General features: G+C 36.2%; 1 protein-coding gene across 2 annotated transcripts in view; it reads right to left on the bottom strand.

Moving 5' to 3' along the window:
• The window catches only part of LOC138715336 (aminopeptidase N-like), a 129,271-nt gene that overhangs the window by 37,110 nt on the left and 71,782 nt on the right, over positions 1-20,379 (bottom strand). For both annotated transcript variants that reach the window (XM_069848149.1, XM_069848150.1), the window contains 3 exons: positions 16,959-17,040; positions 9,457-9,646; positions 6,023-6,221 (listed from right to left, as the gene is read on the bottom strand). In XM_069848149.1, the coding sequence (XP_069704250.1) occupies positions 6,023-6,221; positions 9,457-9,646; positions 16,959-17,040 (471 nt within the window). The remainder of the gene's footprint in view (positions 1-6,022; positions 6,222-9,456; positions 9,647-16,958; positions 17,041-20,379) is intronic.

Raw genomic sequence — 20,379 nt, 5'->3', positions numbered from 1 at the left:
ATGATAATTTATGAACATTCTTAGCCACAGGTGTAGCTCAGTCGGTTGGCGAGTGTACTTGCTGATCCGGAGATGCGCTTGACCGTGGATTCCATTCCTGCTTGCGCTGATTACCTGACTGGGTGTTTCCAAGATTTTTCCAAACTGTAAGGAAAATTTGAGGTAATCATATGACGAATTCTTCGACCTTAGCTTACCAAATACCATCGCGTTATCACTAATTCCATCGACATTAAATAACCTAGTATTTGAAACAGCGTCATTAAATAATCTACTTAAAAATTTAATCTTTTAAAAATACAGGCGTAGGTCTATAGCCAAGCACTTCTTCTAACCTCTTAAATTTAAGATCACGTATAGTTGACAACCTGGCCCAGTTTTGATATCAAATTTCAGAATCACGATTAAATATGATTTATATAATTCTGGGTAGTGGCCGAGTATAGTCTTCCCACAGAACATGGCGTTCATGAGAGTTCCAGGTGTCCCTGATCTAAGAATTACTCGGAAAGGGCGGAGTACGCTGGTCTACTTGTTTTAAATTTAGAACAGAAGGATCAGGAAGCAGTTCTACAACCACATGAGAAGGATTCACACATGTTGAGCACTATGTTCGGGAATCAGCCTCTGCGTCCGTATGGGTGTAATTCGAACTGAGGATAAAATATTATAGAAATAACACTACGAAATGAGCACATACAATGGTAGAATATAGATTTAGACTGTAGAGACAGTGAACTTGTTCAATGGATGCAATAAGTCCATAAATTAACATAAAAACTAGTAGGCCTATAGGACGATCATCCCTTATTCCAACATTTTGTAATCTCACTCGTGATTTCAATCAGTGACAATCATGTTTTCATTGTGGAGTAAAAAGGATGCAGAGCTGATGGTGTACTGTATGAACAACATAAATCCAGAAAAGGCTGCATTTTTGCCATAAAATTAAGTTGGCGGTAAGTTATATGTTTAGAAACAATCAAGCATCAGTTTATTTTTAATAATTGACAAATGTGGTGATATATTATTATATAGTGCTGGTACACATAATCGTGACATAAATAAAAGTTTAAACATGCAAATATTTTCAAAACAGTGCAAAGTTAAATATAAGTGAATTGTCAAGTAAAGTAATTCTTATTCTTCGTTTACATTCACTAGATGAACTTCAACGCTCGACGCAATAAACAATAAACATGAAGGGATAAAAAAATTAAATACGTTAAAGATTTTGTCGCCTGCTATCGTAGCCAATGAGGAGCGACTACTACGGTGCTGCCAATATTCACCATACCTTTTTCTTCCATACGGTCTACACTCATTATTTCTGATTCATTTCATAGGTGGCGACACACTAAAGCTTCGTCTGAATAAAAATGGTTATTTTTCCTGAACTAAAAAGACAATAAAACTGGAATAACAATTCCTGTTTCCATATTCTGCACGATGTGGGCACATGCACCGATAGCTAAGTTACAGGAGGCTGAGGACTGTGACAAGGTTAGAGTGAGTTAGATGAGGGGGCAGTAAAGTGACAGACAAGGACTGCGACAAGGTTAAAGTGGGTTAGGTAAAGGGGTAGCTAATTAACAGGAGGTCGAGGACTGTGAGAAGTTAGAGTGGGTTAGATGAGGGAATAGCATTTCCCTCCATTAATTATGCTACCACTTTTCCAACGTTGACAACATTACTTCTTTTGCTAGAGTCCGCTTTACCTACAATGTGTCTCCCACAGCCAATCACAGGACTCATAATGGCTACTTACTATTCCTACGTCGCTTATAATTCTTCTATTAAAGAAAATGTGGTATTTGAAATGGACCATACACATTCCTACAGAAAAGACCTCTGTCACTCGTAACTGTAGATCACCTTCTTCTTGAATCGTATGTTCACATAAGCAAAACCTTATTCTGTACAAAATGATTATACGATCCCATCTGTTATATGCAATCCCAGCCTGGGGATTTGCCGATAAAATCAATATGAGGAAACTTCAGACTCTACAAAATAAGATAGCTCGTATTATATATAGTGGTGACTACTCTGCCAGTAATGTTCAGATACATGAAAACTTGAACCTTCCATCAGTCATGCAAGTAATCCACAATTGGCTAGAGCCACCTACATTAGTGCACGCTCAAGTAAAAGTGCACTTATCCCTGACAGTGTCCTTCCACCACACATGAAAAGGATTCCCAGACTGAGGAGACAGTACGATCTACTTCTATAGTGCTTCATGCTGAGGACTTTTAAATAAACCTTTAATTTTTCAGCATAATAAAGTTCATCTATAATTTTTGTATTTAAGTAGAAAGTTCCGACGAAGATGAGAAAGAATTAGATGTTAATAGCGTGTGGGAAAATATCAGAGATAGTATCAAAATTGCAGCTAAGCAGAGCATAGGTTATTATGAAACTAAGAAAAAGAAACCGTGGTTTGATGAAGATTGTTGCATGGTAGTAGAAAGAAGGAAACAGGCAAAATTGAAATTCTTACAGGATCCAGTTGAGGAGAAGAGAGATAATTATTTCAATGAAAGACGGGAAGCAAATCGTATACTTAGAATTAAAAAGAGAGGTTACTTCAAGGAAAAACTGAATGAGGTAGAAACAAATAGTAAGAATAAAAACATTCGAGATTTATATAAGGGTATAAAGGAATTTAAGAACGGATATCAGCCAAGGGTAAACGTGATCAAGGATGAGAATGGTGACTTGCTTGCAGACTCTCCATCAATCCTAAACAGATGGAAAAACTATTTTGCGCAACTACTAAATGTACATAGGCCAAATAGAAATGATCGGGAAGAAATGTAAATACAAACTGCTGAGCCATTTATACCCGAACCCACGCTTTCAGAAGTCGAAATTGCAATAGAAAATCTGAAAAAGTACAAGTCTCCGGGTATCGATAAAATTCCAGCAGAATTAATACAAGAGGGTGGAAGTGCATTATATAGCGAAATTTATAAACTTGTACTTGCTATTTGGGAAAAGGAAATTGTACCAGAACAATGGAAGGAGTCCATAATTGTACCTATTTTTAAAAAGGGGGACAAAACCAACTGTGGTAACTTTCGAGGCATATCACTTTTGTTGACGTCGTACAAAATTTTGTCCAATATTCTTTTCAGAAGATTAACTCCGTACGTAGATGAAATTATTGGGGATCATCAGTGCGGTTTTCGGCGTAATAGATCGACTATTGATCAGATTTTTTATATTCGACAGATATTGGAGAAAAAATGATAATATAAGGGTATAGTGCATCAGTTATTCATAGATTTCAAAAAGACATATGACTCGGTTAAGAGGGAAGTATTATATGATATTCTTATTGAATTTGGTATTCCCAAGAAACTAGTTCGATTAATTAAAATGTGTCTCAGTGAAACATACAGCAGAGTCCGTATAGGTAAGTTTCTATCTGATGCTTTTCCAATTCACTGCGGGCTAAAGCAGGGAGATGCACTTTCTCCTTTACTTTTTAACTTCGCTCTAGAATATGCCATTAGGAAAGTTCAGGATAACAGACAGGGTTTGGAATTGAATGGGTTACATCAGCTTCTTGTCTATGCGGATGACGTGAATATGTTAGGAGAAAATCCACAAACGATTAGGGAAAACACGGAAATTCTGCTTTAAGTAAGTAAAACGATAGGTTTGGAAGTAAATCTCGAAGAGACAAAGTATCTGGTAATGTCTCGTGACCAGAATATTGTACGGAATATAAATATAAAAATTGGAGATTTATCCTTCGAAGAGATGGAAAAATTCAAATATCTTGGAGCAACAGTAACAAATATAAATGACACTCGGGAGGAAATTAAACGCAGAATAAATATGAGAAAGGCGTGTTATTATTCGGTTGAGAAGCTTTTGTCATGTAGTCTGTCAAAAAAATCTGAAAGTTAGAATTTATAAAACAGTTATATTACCGGTTGTTCTGTATGGTTGTGAAACTTGGACTCTCGCTCTGAGAGAGGAACGTAGGTTAAGGGTGTTTGAGAATAGGGTGCTTAGGAAAATATTTGGGGTTAAGCGGGATGAAGTTACAGGAGAATGGAGAAAGTTACACAATGCCATACTGCATGCTTTATATTCTTCACCTGACATAATTAGGAACATTAAATCCAGACGTTTGAGATGGGCAGGGCATGTAGCACGTATGGGCGAATACAGAAATGCATATAGAGTGTTAGTTGGGAGACCGGAGGGAAAAAGACCTTTAGGGAGGCCGAGACGTAGATGGGAGGATAATATTAAAGTGGATTTGAGGGAGGTGAGATATGATGATAGAGACTGGATTAATCTTGCACAGGATAGGGACCGATGGCGGGCTTATGTGAGGGCGGCAATGAACCTTCGGGTTCCTTAAAAGCTATTTGTAAGTAAGTAAGTAAGTAAGTATCTCCTTTCTTTTGGTCTTACGAAAATGAGGAAAGCTTTAAGAAGAACCATGGTTACACTATTTATTACACATAGGCGAAAGATCATGAGATTGTTATCTCGACACCAGGTCTTACAATCAATGGAGAAACAATGTTCGTTCTCGTAAATTCGCTTTCTTAGTTTGGTGAAGGTAATTGCAGTGTAACGAAAATAATTGGAGAAGTGTTGGCTTCTTACGAATTTAATGTTACTAAGCACCTTACATTTCAGAAATATTATCGCATTTTTCAGTGAAGAAAGAGCATTCATTATTGAATCATATTTTTGCACTAGTACTGTGCATCCGTTTGGTTATGTCGGATCCCGGAACGCGAAGTTGCTCCGGATACACAAGATGTAAGTATTCGCCTCTGGCAGTGTTAAATTTCCAAAGCTACCTAAAATGAGGAGCAAACTTTCCAAACCTGACATGTCACTTTTAAGAAAATGCTACATAATCTGTAATAAACAATTTTTTTTCTACAGTGAAATTTGATAGGAATGTATAAAAAAAAATAATATTTTACCACTCAAAATATTTTGTTCATTGTGAAGATGTGCGTTTTTGGCATTTGAAGTGCGTTTTATGGAAATGGACAAGTCATGTTTTGAAAATTTGCTCCTAAAATATAGACGTCATACATGAAGTATTAATAAACACGGAAATCTGCAGCAGGTTAGGAGAAAAATTACTTCCAGTTAATTACAGCGTTACCCATATCGTAATGTCTTCTACGGAATAAAAAAGTTACACTTTCTCTCTGAAAGAGGAATTATTTTGATGGATGGAATGTTTGTTTTCATAGCCCCCAAATAAATTTAGCAGTTGGTATATGTAACAATTACTTACTGTAATAAGTAACAACTCAATAAGCTTACATTTTATTGTCTGATATGCACTTGGCTTAATCGTAACTTCTGTACATTTAACCTTACTTAACCACGCCATTATAGCATTTTACACCATATTGGCTTTGCACGGAGGCTGAGAGTATCGGATGAATCATGGCTACCACTACGCTGATCATATAACTACTTATTTTTTAGACCTTATGAGTGGATTTTTTCCCCTGTGTTGATAACAACACAATAAATTTGCTTTATTGATGCTGCATAAATTATTTATAATTCTCTTTTAAATACATTGGTATAATAATAATTAGTCTATATGTTCATGTTATTTGTGTATATGATTTGACTTCAGTAATCAAGTTTTATTATATAAACAATAGCGGAGATTTACAGATGCTCAGTTATTACTCGACCGAGGCCAGTGGAGTCCTGCAGATCGGAGCGCCACTTGTACTGCCCCTGCGTTCGTAATACGTCATCGCGATAGTTCACATTACGTCCACGGCTCCGGTCGCCTTGGTCGAGTAATACCTGGAGTAGCCAGACATAACGAGCCCAACAGATTAAGCGACCTGTCTGGGCACACCTAGTTGGCGAAACGTTGAAAATGGTAAGTTTCAAGACACGGTGAATTTTTGAAAATTATTTTTGTAGTACTAATTAGTGCATTGTAGAACTTAAATAATTAAACTGAAGATAAACGCTTAAAAGTATTTCATATAGGCCTACATACCGGCACCCGTAGGATTCATTATGACGAAGGACTGCATGTCTGGTAGGTTCCCAATGTTGTGAGTCCTTTCTCCCATCCAGGAGACGGGATGTATAGAGTTCACATCCAGATTGTTTGGGGTCAGGTATTCGATGGGGATCCACCACACGAAATCTCGTTCCTCTTGTGTCGCATTGTGTGGATCTTGCAGGAACAAATGCTGTGTGCAGTTTAATATCAGGATATTTGAATCTGAATAAATATTGATATGAAAATGAGAATATATTTTACATGATTTTATTTTTCCATTGCCCGTCTTTCGTCTCTGTCGACAATATTAGGAGAAAATGAACATGAAACGTATCAGTGCCTCGAACACTGTTACATGGCGAATTATTATCAATTTTCTTACTGCTAAAGCTTGTAGACGACTTCTAGCTCAGATACAGAAAAAGATCTTGTCTCTTTCTGCAGTATTTCAATAGTGCAAATCATAATAAAGATGGGCACACTAAAGTTTCTTCGCATCCACACGTCTACTGCTGCCAGCGAACATGGGATTAAAGGCATTAAGAATTTATTCGTAAAACCGAGAAGTAAGTGTTCATCAATCGTCCAAGAAAGTAAACATAAGCTTTAGTAACATCGAGTATATTGTTCACCCAACGCCTAACGTTTCCAAAATTATGTAAAATCTGACAAGAAAAGAAAGCAAGGCAAATTGAACTTTGTGCCCAAATCCCCAGTAAGTGCTACAATCAAGAGGGTCACGAGTTCCAATATAGATTCTTGTAATAACCGATGAGAATTGGGTATGCCTATACCAATACATTCCTGAAACCGATATTGCTAACAAGGAATAGAATCATTAAGATGGGCATCACCAAAAAGGGTTAAAGTGAAATATTTGATATTATGTTTTATTTAACGACGCTCGCAACTGCCGAGGTCTTATCAGCGTCGCCGGTGTGCCGGAATTTTGTCCCGCAGGAGTTCTTTTACATGCCAGTAAATCTACTGACATAAGTCTGTCGCATTTAAGCACATTTAAATGCCATCGACCTGGGCCGGGATCGAACCCGCAATCTCGGGTACAGGAGGCCAGCGCTATACCAACTGCACCACCCAGGCGGACTTAAAGTGAAATCATCAGAGAAAAATATAATAATTTCTGTAGATTTTTAGTAGACCTACGTGGAAGAGCCGATATGAGTAGATTTTCTCTTGGATCAACAAAAATTAATCATGTATCAGGGCTAGGAATAGATCAAGCTAATGTACCAAACAGGTTGTTTGTTTGTTTTTTTTTTTTGCATTCTTTGATGATGGAAAATATATACATCGCTCCGAAACATTGGATGTTTCCGCTTTTGTGGCAAGGTGCAAAAAGTAAAAAAATCTCTCTCCATGAAAAATAATGTCTTTTAACAATTTGAACAGTGTTAATATTATTATTATTATTATTATTATTATTATTATTATTATTATTATTATTATTATTATTATTATTATTATTATTATTATTACATTGCTGCATTAAACACCATCCAAAGCTGACAACGGAAGAGTACTATACTAGGAGTATCTCTCAGTGACAAAATCTCGACAACAAGATTAAAAAAAGTTGTCAGAACTATCCAACGTGTCTCAACGTTCGAGCAGTAAAAAAGGAAACGGTGGGTCATGTAGCAAGCCTTACGAACGCAGATCTACGGTGTGGGACTTCCGCATCGGCAAAAGAAAAAGAGGCAGAGCATGGACGAGGTGGGCAGACTCCTTTAGAAAAATCGCTGGAGTACATTGGTCTAGTGCGGCGCGGAGCCGAAGTACCTCGAGAAGACTGCAAGAAAGAATAAGTGGGGGACAAGTCGTCACAGTGTTAATGTGTAAACACTAATTAAAACACTTAAGTGTAGTGACAGACTATCAGCTATCATATGCCCAGGATGACCATATTTCTGAAGGGCCAAAACGGGACATCCGTTCTCAAGCATTTATTTATTGATGTGATGCAATAAAAACAGCTTAAGACATTTTAGTATTGAAGTCTCAAATACTGACTACTCAAATTTATAAGTTAGTTTTGAATTACAACATATTTAAACATTTATGTCACTTTTCTGCAGTGCTCATTTATATTGTTGTTATTTATTTTACTCAACAAAAGGAATTACATGAAATTTTTCACTTAAGAACTCCTCTAAATGTTCATACAATTACACAGATAAATGAAGGGTACATGGGAATAACGATCAAGGTCCATTTTAGAAAGTTTCGAGAAAAACGAATTTTAAAGTTTAAGCACTTAATACTTTGTTATGTGTGTATTTAATAGAAACTGACGTAGTGGAATGTCAAGAACGATGATTTCTTATTACTAGCTACACCACATGATAGTACTTCCTTTCCACTATAAGATAGCATTATTAACTCAATTTCGATGTTTGATGGACCTTGATCGTTTTACCCGTGTACCCTTCAAATATGTACTATACTCATTTTAGTTTTGCTCTAGAAGTACTTCACAGAACTGCCAATCTTTTAGTGCCTCTTTGTTTTTTCGTAAGAACTCATCCAATTCTTGATGTTTGCGATTAAATTTTGTTCTAATTATCAACATGGATCTGACAGTAGAAACATTTAACTAAAACTTTTCAGAGATTCACACATCGTTCATAATGGGGATTAGTCTTTCAACAGTTGCTGAAATGGCTGGTAAACACAGAAAAATTTGAAGCACTTTTGGTAGGAGATAAAAATGTATATCTTTATTGTTCATTTTTGTGAAGATAGTAACTCTACGCCCAGAAGTTGGGACGGATAGGCGGAAACTGCACACTTTGATACGGAAACTGCACACAGCTTTTCGAGGGACCAACTAATCCTATCCGGATACTGCACACTGATTCACTAGGGTCTTCCTAATGATTCACAGCCATTTGTTGTGCGAGAGGTCGATGCAGTCATGGCTGCCCATACAGTAGGAGGAAAAATTGCATCTTCGGAGATGTACGTTTCTAGTAAATAATCTGCAAATTCACTCTATCGGTTTTACCTCAGCCAGTTCCATAGCAAAGAAATCCCCGACTTCCTCTGGATTCAAATACGTTATTCCAAAAACCATCCTGAGCCACTGTCCTATCTCACTGTCTTCTTTGTACTCCTTCGCCAGTCCTATACATTGTACTTTATGCCACTATGCTTGCACAAGCTGGAATCGGCAACCTATAATAGTAGGCTAAAGCATTCCCAAGTTTCCACCACTGCAGCCTGTATAGCTAGTTCAAAGTCTATGATTACGTTAGATGGAGTGAAGCTCATGTTGCACGCTGTACATTTATTTATAATTACCTGCAATAACCTTCATACGTTTGAACACTTTTGTTAGGTAAAGTACAAAAAATCAAAGTGGCATATTTTCTATCTTTAAAAACTGCGTTATGTAGTCTTGTCACCTGTTCCAGTAATGCTGATCCATCTTCGTAGTTCCTCGTCACAGTGACAGCAGGGAAGTGTGGCGCCTGGCGTCCCAGCCACGAGTTTGCTATGTTTTCCACCGACGGTGAATCTGCTAGAGTTCCGTCAATCCTTGCCTCACGGTTGATAGCATCCCACAGTTCTCGTCCAGAGAATGATTTAAATTTTCTGTATGAAAGTGTAAAAATAATACATTTTATTGAAATTGAGCTTTGATCGTTTATTTCGTAGTGTGCAATCTACTGAAATTAGATAACGAATTTGTGACAGATTTTCTCAGATTATTTTAATTTTTTGCTTGTTTCATTCCATCATATCATATTCTCTTTCTTTACCAATAGCCTCTTTAGTTATAAAGACGTGTTTATCAATAATTGTATTGCAACTACTTTATCTGTTCTGAAGAAAATAAGCAACATTTTGAATGGCGCCACTTGAAAACATTCAGCTCTAATTTGTGTTTCAATTCTCTTTGCCATATATTTAAAACAGTATTCTGGATCATATTTTTGCACTACGTAATCATATAATGCTTCACTAGATGGTTTGATAAGTAATAATCGTTTCAAAAATTTCTAGTACATTATTTCCAAGTTAGACGCAGAGTCCGTTGAGTTACGTCTATGAAAAAATTTTTTTTACTAAAAAAGTGTAGTTACGCGCAAAATCCCAATACACTTATGACTATACAATGTTGTCAGAAAAAAGACACAGAACTAAAAAAACTTCTAAAACTTTGTGTGAACTATCATTAAATTTTGTGACAGTTATTTTTACAAGGGTCGCAATAAATTTAATATAATATAAGGAACAGTAAGCAGACAATACTGCTCTACATAATAAATAAAATAGTACTTACCCAACATAATAATATAATATAATATAATATAATATAATATAATATAATATAATATAATATAATATAATATAATATAATATAATATAATATAATGCAATATAATATAATATAATATAATATAATATAATATAATATAATATAATATAATATAATATAATATAATATAATATAATATAATATAATATAATATAATGTGAGTCTGTACACAGGCCAAATATTTTTAGCACAGTTTTAATTCTTTGTACTAAGCTTTACATTTGTCTTTACATTTCATCAACATGTCTCCCCGTCGCCCAAAAATCGAGGAAATTGAATCTACCGTGCAACGAGTGGTGAAGGACGCGCTATGGGACATGCTACAAGACGCGGGCATGATTCGAGTTCTCGCCGACACGATCAAGGACGCGGTGACGAGTGCAGTGGTTGTGGAACTCCAGAAAAATCTCGACTTCAACAAAGACTTAATTAGTGACTTCAAAAGTGCTCTGGAGCAAAAAGATCGTCGGATCGAGGAGCTAGAATACAAACTGGACGATTTAGAACAATATCAGCGACGCCAGTGTCTGCGTATTTTTGGTGTAGGTGAGAACAATGGTGAGGACACCGATGTGTTAGCGATTAGTGTGGCGGAGAAGATAGGGGTGGACTTGAGTCTGGCCGACATTGATAGAAGTCATAGAGTTGGCAGGAGAGACGAGAATCGACCCAGACCAATAATTGTGAAATTCGCTAGTTATAGGAAGAGAAGCGAGGTCTTCCGAAACAAAAGAAAATTAAAAAATTCTGGTTGGACAATTCGGGAAGACTTGACAAAAACTCGCCACATCTTACGCGAAGCGATTACCAAATTTGGACAAACCAACTTGTGGACTCAAGACGGCGTCATCATTGTATAAAGCGGCAACACGAAAAGAAGGATTACCCGTATGGCTGAGATACATAATTAGTAAGTCAAGGCAACTTCTCATAAGTTGTTTGTTATATTAAGAAAGTAATAGTTTAATAGTTTAATACTAATTATTTAATTATTGTAGTAATACTATATTTAGTTGCATTACATTACCTCAGTAAATTTGGTCTATTTTTAGTTAGGTTGGCACTATTGCCTATATCGCCCCCCTTTCTGTGGCATGCCCTCAGGCTGATGGCGAGTCTAGCCTCCCCGACCCTCCTCACTGTCGACAACCTGTTCCCGCAACTCTATCCACTTGTCTGTCATCCTCCCCAACCCCTCTATTATCTACCTCTCAGCTGTTAAAGCAGTCTTTCTCACCTGACCCCAAATCTTTGAAAATAGCACACTTAAATTCTCAAAGCCTTATTCCACACTTCCAGGAATTCTCTTCTATTTTCACTAATATAGATGTCCAATGTATTCTTGTTAGCGAGACGTGGCTAAAACCCTCATTGTCTTCCTCACTCGTTCACTTAAACGACTATACGTTATGTAGAAATGACAGATTATACAAACGAGGGGGTGGAGTTTGCGCATATATTAGGAATGATTTGCATTCTAAAATTATTCTAAAATCACAAGGCGATGCATTACGACCCGAATATTTGTACGTAGAAATACAAGCAAGTCTTCATAAATGTCTCTTAGCAGTTATTTATAAGCCTCCCAAAGCTGGACATTTATCCGATTTAAAAAGCCCGTTAGCCGATCTTTTACCACAATATGAACATGTCTTAGTTATGGGGGATTTCAATATTAATCTTCTGGATGTCAGATCAAATGGGAGTAATCAACTCCGTAATTTGTTCGAAACTTTCAGTCTAACAATTCTTCCACTCAATCCTACCCACTACAATCTACTTCCGATACTTTAATTGACCTAATCATTACGAATAATTCTGATAGAATTCTAACCTCAGGAGAGTTACCAGTTCCAGGAATATCCGGACATGATCTTATTTTTGCCGAGTACTCTCTTCAGTGCCCAAAAAATGCAGCTAAGGTAATTACTTACAGAGATCTAAAAGGCATTGACAACGACCAACTAACTTCTGACGCCTTACAAATGCCATGGCATACTATTTTTAATTTAATCACAGTTGACGAAAAAGTTGCCACCTTTAATGACATGGTAATACAATTATTCAACAAACATGCACCTTTAAAGAAGAGACGTGTCACTCACCGACCTGCCCCATGGCTGAATGACAGTATTCGTAATCTTATGACGTCACGTGACGCTGCTTTCCGGAAGTACAGACACAACAAATCTGCCGAAAACTTTAACAACTACAAAAAACTTAGAAACAAAACCACACAAAGCATTAGGAATACTAAACGCCGTCACGCCCTGAGTCTCGTCGACCCGTCCATTCCCCCGCGGTGTCTTTGGAATAACTTACGTGATATGGGAGTAGGGAAGAAAGCATCAGAAGCTGAAGTTATAAACATACCACTTGATAAACTCAATGAATACTTTACCTCACCTCCCACTATACGACCTGAAAAACAGTCAAAACTAAATACAATTAATACTCTCCTAGCTAATCCTCCTCCTCGCGAAAAAATTTCTTCTCCCACATTACTGATTCTGAAGTAAGAAGGGCTCTTAGAAGCATTAAATCTAAAGCACAAGGCACTGATAACATAAGCATAGTCTTTATCAATAAGTTAGTCGATATCGTGCTTCCCGTAATAACTCATATTTTCAATTCTTCAATTATCACATCTGTTTATCCGCAACTCTGGAAAACAGCTTTGGTACGCCCATTTCCTAAAGTAAATTCACCTACTTCTGCAAAAGACTATAGGCCAATCTCCATTCTTCCCGTTTTATCTAAAGCCCTGGAACGCATAATTCATAAGCAGTTGTCAGACTACCTAATAGAATTTAATCTTTTAGACCCTTTACAATCAGGATTCAGAAATGGCCATAGCACTTCTACTGCTTTGTTGAATGTTACTGAGGACATACGCGCAGCCATGGATAAACGACAGGCTACTGTACTAGTTTTATTGAACTATAGCAAAGCCTTTGATTCTGTTGACTTCGATCTACTATTGACTAAACTACAAACGCTACACCTTTCTGATAGTGCTTTCACCTGGATGTACTCCTATCTTACTGGCCGCCAGCAGCGTGTCATATCCAATAATCGTTTCTCATCCTGGCATACTGTAGACGCAGGAGTTCCTCAGGGATCAGTATTAGGCCCCTTGCTCTTCTCTATTTATATAAATGGAATTTCTAACTCATTTAAGCACTGCAGATATCAAATATATGCAGACGACGTTCAATTGTATATTTCAGCCCGTCCCGACGCACTAAATGATAGCATTAATAGTCTTAATAAGATCTTGATTCCATCTCTTCCTGGTCTCAACAATTTGGGCTCAACCTAAACGCATGTAAATCATAGGCTATTCTATTCGCGAACCGTTGATTAATTCCTGAAGTCAACGACCTGAATATTCCACCTGTGAAACTGAATAAAACAATCATCCCGTTTAGCTCTACCGTAAAAAATTTCGGAGTGCATTTCGAATCTAATCTCAATTGGGATACGAATATTAAATATACATGTAAGAAGGCATTCTCTATTCTCCATTCACTAAAAAGATTGTATCATTATCCATCTAAATTAAAACAGACGCTGGTACAGACACTCATTCTACCACACTTCGATTATTGTGACGTTTTGTTCAGTGATCTCAGGATTGATTCCGCTCAGAAACTACAGCGTGTTCATAATGCGTGCGTCCGCTTCATTTGTAATGTTCGATACTATGATCATATCTCACTTTCTTTCGAGAAGTTATCATGGCTTAGGTTACATGAGAGGAGAAATCTGCACTCACTTTCTCTCTTATATCGAATTATGCACACTTCATCCCCCTATTATTTATTCGCTCGATTTCATACTCTCTCTCGCTATCATAATATTAATACTCGATCACAACGCGATAACACGCTTGAAATTCCATTTCACACATCGTCTCTGTATTCCTCATCTTTCAATGTTGCTACCTCTCGTCACTGGAACTCTCTGCCGCCTGAAGTCAAGGGATGCCGAACATTGAAATCTTTCAAATCCAAGTTAGAAAATTATCTTATGACGAGTTGCCAAACTAACTTACTATTATGACAAGTGTTGTATTGCATGTTTCCACGTATTCACATTTTTTTTATGTTCTAGTGATATTCAACTTATTTTATATTTTTGTTTTCATATTTTCCGATAATGGTATATCTCTAATGTGATAAGTTGAGCTATATATAATCTTAATTTTCCTTATTGTGTGTACTGAGAAATATTGTATTTACTGTATGCTTTGTACTGCACTATTTTATTACTACTATTACTATTATTATTATTATTATTATTATTATTATCATATTACTATTCTTATTTTTTGAATGAATTTAAATACTATTATAGTCACAATCATGCCATGGTATGAAAGAAAAATTACAAAACTTCGAGCGGGAATCGAACCTGCGACTTCCTGTTCTCCGGTCAGGCGCTCTACCGCTGAGCTATCGAGTTCGTCTCACGCCAAACGCTTGGAATTATCCTTTCATACTGGCGACTCTGTTGTAGAGTACTGTCCATAGCGTCTGATCTAGTCAGCACTGCTTATGGGTGTGAAGAAACTTTTTACAAATGTAATCTTCATCTTACGATGTTTGGTGACGTATATACGTCCGTTGATGTGACATATTAATGAATTTAAATACTATTATAGTCACAATCATGCCATGGTATGAAAGAAAAATTACACAACCTCGAGCGGGAATCGAACCTGCTACGAGGTTGTGAATTTCCTTGTAATTGTTAATTTGCGCAATTATTCAACAATGAATGGAAGTGAAAACATAATATATTTTGGATAATTTAGGAAACTCAGTTTACAAGAACAGATTATTGCTATACAGAAGGGAAGACCAACCCCAACACTACCTGGTCTTACATGTATGCATGTAGGCTAATTTGTAGCATGTTTCATTCAAGAAGGTGTCATTTCGTGCTGTTAACTTCTTTCGTCCTGGTGAGAATTATGCAGGAGCCGCCACTGATTAAAAGATTTAATGCTAACGTTTTCTTCATGACCTAGTAATCACAAAGACAATCCCACGTAAACTGTCTTTACCGTTACCACTTTGTGAGTCCAAATTTTAACAAGATGGTAGGCCTACAATTTAAATCAAAAGTGTAAATAAAAAACTTCATGGTCAAGCTATCTTTAGCTTGGAATGTAACTAAATTTATGTCGAAAGGAGCGCTGGCATTTTCTATGAGCAGAAGTTCTGATGCAGATACCTTCCTTCTTGCAATTGAAGAATCAGAAGAAAGTTTGAGGTGTATTGAAGAGAACTGTACAGATTGATTATAAAGAAAAAATGTCGATATGTGATGGAAAATTAAGATGCATGTTGCTTTATTGCACGTCAAAAAGCACGGTAGCAGAAGCGATAGAACAGTTAACTTTGCATATGTTCTTTCGCTACGTGACAGTGGACGGAATTATAAACACAGATTCGTGGCAATAACGCTGAAAGTGACATTTAAATCTGTGTAAAAATAGAATATAGTTATCGACATAGCTCACTCGGTGAGGCGCTTGCCTGGCGAATCAGAGTTGCGCTCGGGCGTGGATTCGATTCCTGGTTGGACATTTTTTCTGAGGTTTTTCCCAACCATAAAGCGAATGTCAGGTAATGTATGGCGAATCCTCGGCTTCATCTCGCCAAATAACATGTCGCTATTACCAATACCATTGACGCTAAATAATCTAGTAGTTGATATAGAGTCGTTGAGTAACCAAGTAATAAAAATGGAAATATTTTTATTACTTACTTCATATTTAAAATTGCTTACAAATTTCTTCTACTACGTGATTTCCAAAAGGCTAAGAAATTCAAAGTACTGAACTTTATTGCATGCAATTTAATAATTTCCTATACGAGTGCATTTTCAATAGTAGGCGTACTGTTTCGAGTAGAATATAATTCAGATCAAAATTATTATTTTTTTTTACCTCTAGATGTGATTCCTGGCCCACAGCAGCAGCGTTATTAAAGTTAGTGATTTCTTAAATTCTGTATCTCTGTTCCATGTGCCAAAAATTAGTAACCTGAGTTCTGGTTTGTGTTTTGTTTTATCATGGGTGCAATGTTAACTCTCGGGTTGATTTAACTTAGCAGAGAACGGACGCAAGAGAAAAGCGTATAAATTAAGATTTCATCTATTAAATGCTCAACCATTTCAAGCGGAAAGCAGAAGCCCGCTATCTTTGTGAGATGTTGCCAAAGCTCGGCAACGCACAGCTAATGATTGTGGTGTGAGCTAATCACAACCAAACATCGCTAGTCTGCCTCCATCTTTGGGTTTGACTCTCATTCCTAATCATCGACTGTCAATCATGGCGACCTTTTTAAATGTTAATACATAGCTAGTTATAGTGCATGTGAAATCGGAAATGTGTAAGCGAATTTAGAAGTAGAAAGTCATAAGCCGCATTGCTGTGTGCAAAAGTTCTGAAAAATTACTATTCCACAAAATTAAACTCCTTATTTACCAAAGAGATGTAAAAAAAGGCTAATGTAAGACACAAATAAAAATATTTACAAATCGAGAATAAGAAAGCTATAGTGTAAAACTTACTTCTTGGTGAAGAGATTTCTAATTCCTTTATTAACTGTATTGTCTGTCAAAGAGGTGTTCAGCATTTGAAGAAACCATTCATCTGCCAACAGAATCACACATTAATTGTATTGTTAAGGAAAGTTTCAATTAATTACAAATTTTATTTTCAAGGTAACAGACATCATCATAATAAAATATAAAGTAGGCCTAAGCTAAATATCCTTTGGAAAGTGCAGCGCACAAGAAAATAATTGAAGAGTATGATCCCGAAACGCGTTCAGTCCATTTTTATGAAAGGACTAAGCTAGTTTTTTATTCAACGGTCTACGGACTGAACGAGGTTTCAAGTGACATGCACAATAACACAAACTTTTAGACAAGTATTGGCGTTGTTTTGGAAGAAAATAAGCTAAAAATATAATGATAGAGGTCTAAAAAATCATACAGGGTAAACCGTAAGTAATGTCATTAATTTCAGGGGGTTATCTTTGAGATATTTCAAACAAAAAAGTTTAATACAATTTCCCTCGTTTTTCTTCCTTTTCGAGATAAAAATAGTTTTATATGAAACTAGCTGCGAACACCCGGCATTGCCAGGGTTTTCATTTTTGCTTTTATTTTTAATTAAACTAGTTGCTAGACTTGTCGGAAATCTCGGAAACTCAAATATAGACAACCTCGTTCATAAAGATGATGCTTTACATAGCGTCACTTACATGAATTAATTAATGCCTACCAGGGTTAACTTTATTTAAAACAGCTCTTGTAGATCAGGCACCGGAAGAAAACTTTGCATCATGAGTCTTGCGTTTAACTGTTTTTTTTTTAATTTAATTATACATATAAATTTTTATATATTTTTTTATTTATTTAATCTGGCGTAGTTAAGGCCACTAGATCATCTCTTCTACATCACCAGAAATAAAATAAAATAATAGAAAAAATCAAACTGTAAACAAAGTAAAACCAACGAAAATATATACAAGCTACAGTTACACGAACTTTAAATGAGTTAGCATTATCTTGAAGTTCAGCAAAACAAAACACACCTCTTGGTACTTATACATCCACTTAGCGTTGATCCAGTGTTCTGCAGATCTTACATTTCATCTCTGGTGATCAATGACTGTTAAATTTCAAGTGGCTTATCTTATTCGTGGGCATTACAACCTTTCATCCATCTCTTTTCCTCCCCACCGCAAATGTGACGTTACACAGAGGCAGAGATAAAATGATATAAAATCTGTACATTGATGTGAAGCTGTCCTGACACATATTTCACGTAATTTCATGACTATGTGTGCTTTCATCTGCACTTCAGAGAGAGCTGACGATAAATAGGCAATTCCCTTGTTAACAGTCTTAACCCGTTGGGGTGTCATAGTCAGAAAAAATTATCTCTCTGTCGGTCATACCAAAGAATAAATATATACGTCATGTAATTTAATTTATATTCGAAGATTTTATACCCTTGACCGCTGTACGTCAGTTTATATCGCACCCAGTTTTTTTAAATATGACTTGAGAAATTATCTCTCAGAAATTAAGGACATATTTATTATATTATATCTTATTTTGTGTACAAAATAAAGATACATTATGTAAATTCGCAATAAATAAAAAATAACAAACAACAATAACAAAACTAATATTTTGGGATACGTATATTTTAGAAATTAAGACATTGTTCTTCCCACAATGCTTAACTGATTGGCAACGTGATTATAATAATATAATCTCGCAGTAACACTTTTTCGGACTTGAACAATATTTAGAGAGACGTATAATTTAGAATTAATAGTGTTATTTTCAGTGGGCTTACGTACATTCACATACTAATATTAACATCATAACAAAAATATCACTGAATTGCTTTTTGGTATGTGTAAAATGCTTTCTTTTCTCCTTCTTTGCATAAATAAATATGTATATAAAATTAAGTATTAAATTATGTTGTTTCAAACAATTCAAGAATTCAGTTGGATAAAATACAGACTGCTCACTATCTACAACTGTATCGAAAAAACTCATACTACGGTCCTGGACTGCGGAAAGATACTTATTGCATGAATAATTGTCTAAATTGTGGCCTTCATGATGTATCAACAATGCTTTCGTGCTCTTTCTTCCACGGCCTCGTGAGAGTCGACAGACAATAATAAAAAACAATTGACTGTAGAAGATTGCATTTAATATCATACATGAATGTTTGATCGTATATAATTTTATCTTTTATGTTTTAATTAATTTAATGTCCATTTGCACAATTTTAATGTAACCTATGTTCTTCTTCTGGTTATGAAGATTAAATGTGGAAACTTTGACACATATCGGTCAAAACGTCTAGATTTGTATAGAGTACATACATACATACATACATACATACATACATACATACATACATACATACATACATACATACATACATAAATTCTTCACTACAATCTATAACAGATGTCTTGAAACTGGACACTTCCCAAAAATCTGGAAACGATCTACAATAATCCCAATAGTTAAACCTGGAAGAGAGACATGTGACAGTGTGTCAAAATATCGACCCATCAGCTTAATCAATGTTGGCGGCAAACTGCTGGAGAAGCTAATGATAGATCGAATACAACATCACATAAATTCAAACAAGTTGTCTAGCACAAGACAATTTGGATTTACACCCCAGAAAAGTATAATAGACACCATAATGGCAGTAAAACACTTCGTACTACAAAGCCTGCAAACCAACAGCTATGTTGCCTTAATCAGCCTGGATGTACAGGGTGCATTTGACGCGGCTTGGTGGCCTAGTATTATGAGTAACTTAAGACAGAAGAATTGTCCTAAAACTTGTACACATTAACTATGGACTACTTCCGGAACAGGAAGGCAAGCCTATGCACCAACGGATCCAGCACGGAAAAAGCGGTGGAGAAAGGATGACCACAAGGTTCATGCTGCGGGCCTGGCCTGTGGAATATTCTGTACGATCCTCTACTACAATTGGACTACACACAACGCTCTGAAGTAATCGCCTTTGCAGACGATTTACTTGTTATGACGAAAGATGGAAGCATAGTGGAAACGGAAAACTACGCAAATCAAGATGTAATGAAAATCGAACGGTGGGCTCGAGATAATAAAATCAAATTCAATGCAATAAAGTCTAAAGTGCTAGTTATTACCAGGAAGAAAAGACATAACGAGGTCATAAACATCTACATTAACAACAAACCAATAGACCAAGTTAATGAATTAAAGTATCTTGGAGTGTATCTAGACAGATCGTTCAAATTCAACAAGCATATAGATTATATACACGACAAAGCAATCGCATTAATACAAATGCTCTCAAAATCGGGAAAGCGTAGCTGGGACCTAGGACATAAAGCTCTATATACAATATACAAAGGAGCAATAGAACCAATCCTGACGTATGGAGCACCGG

Source organism: Periplaneta americana, chromosome 15, assembly GCF_040183065.1.
Source record: "Periplaneta americana isolate PAMFEO1 chromosome 15, P.americana_PAMFEO1_priV1, whole genome shotgun sequence".
In the NCBI taxonomy this organism is placed as follows: domain Eukaryota; kingdom Metazoa; phylum Arthropoda; class Insecta; order Blattodea; family Blattidae; genus Periplaneta; species Periplaneta americana.
This window is presented reverse-complemented; position numbering and strand designations above follow the sequence as displayed.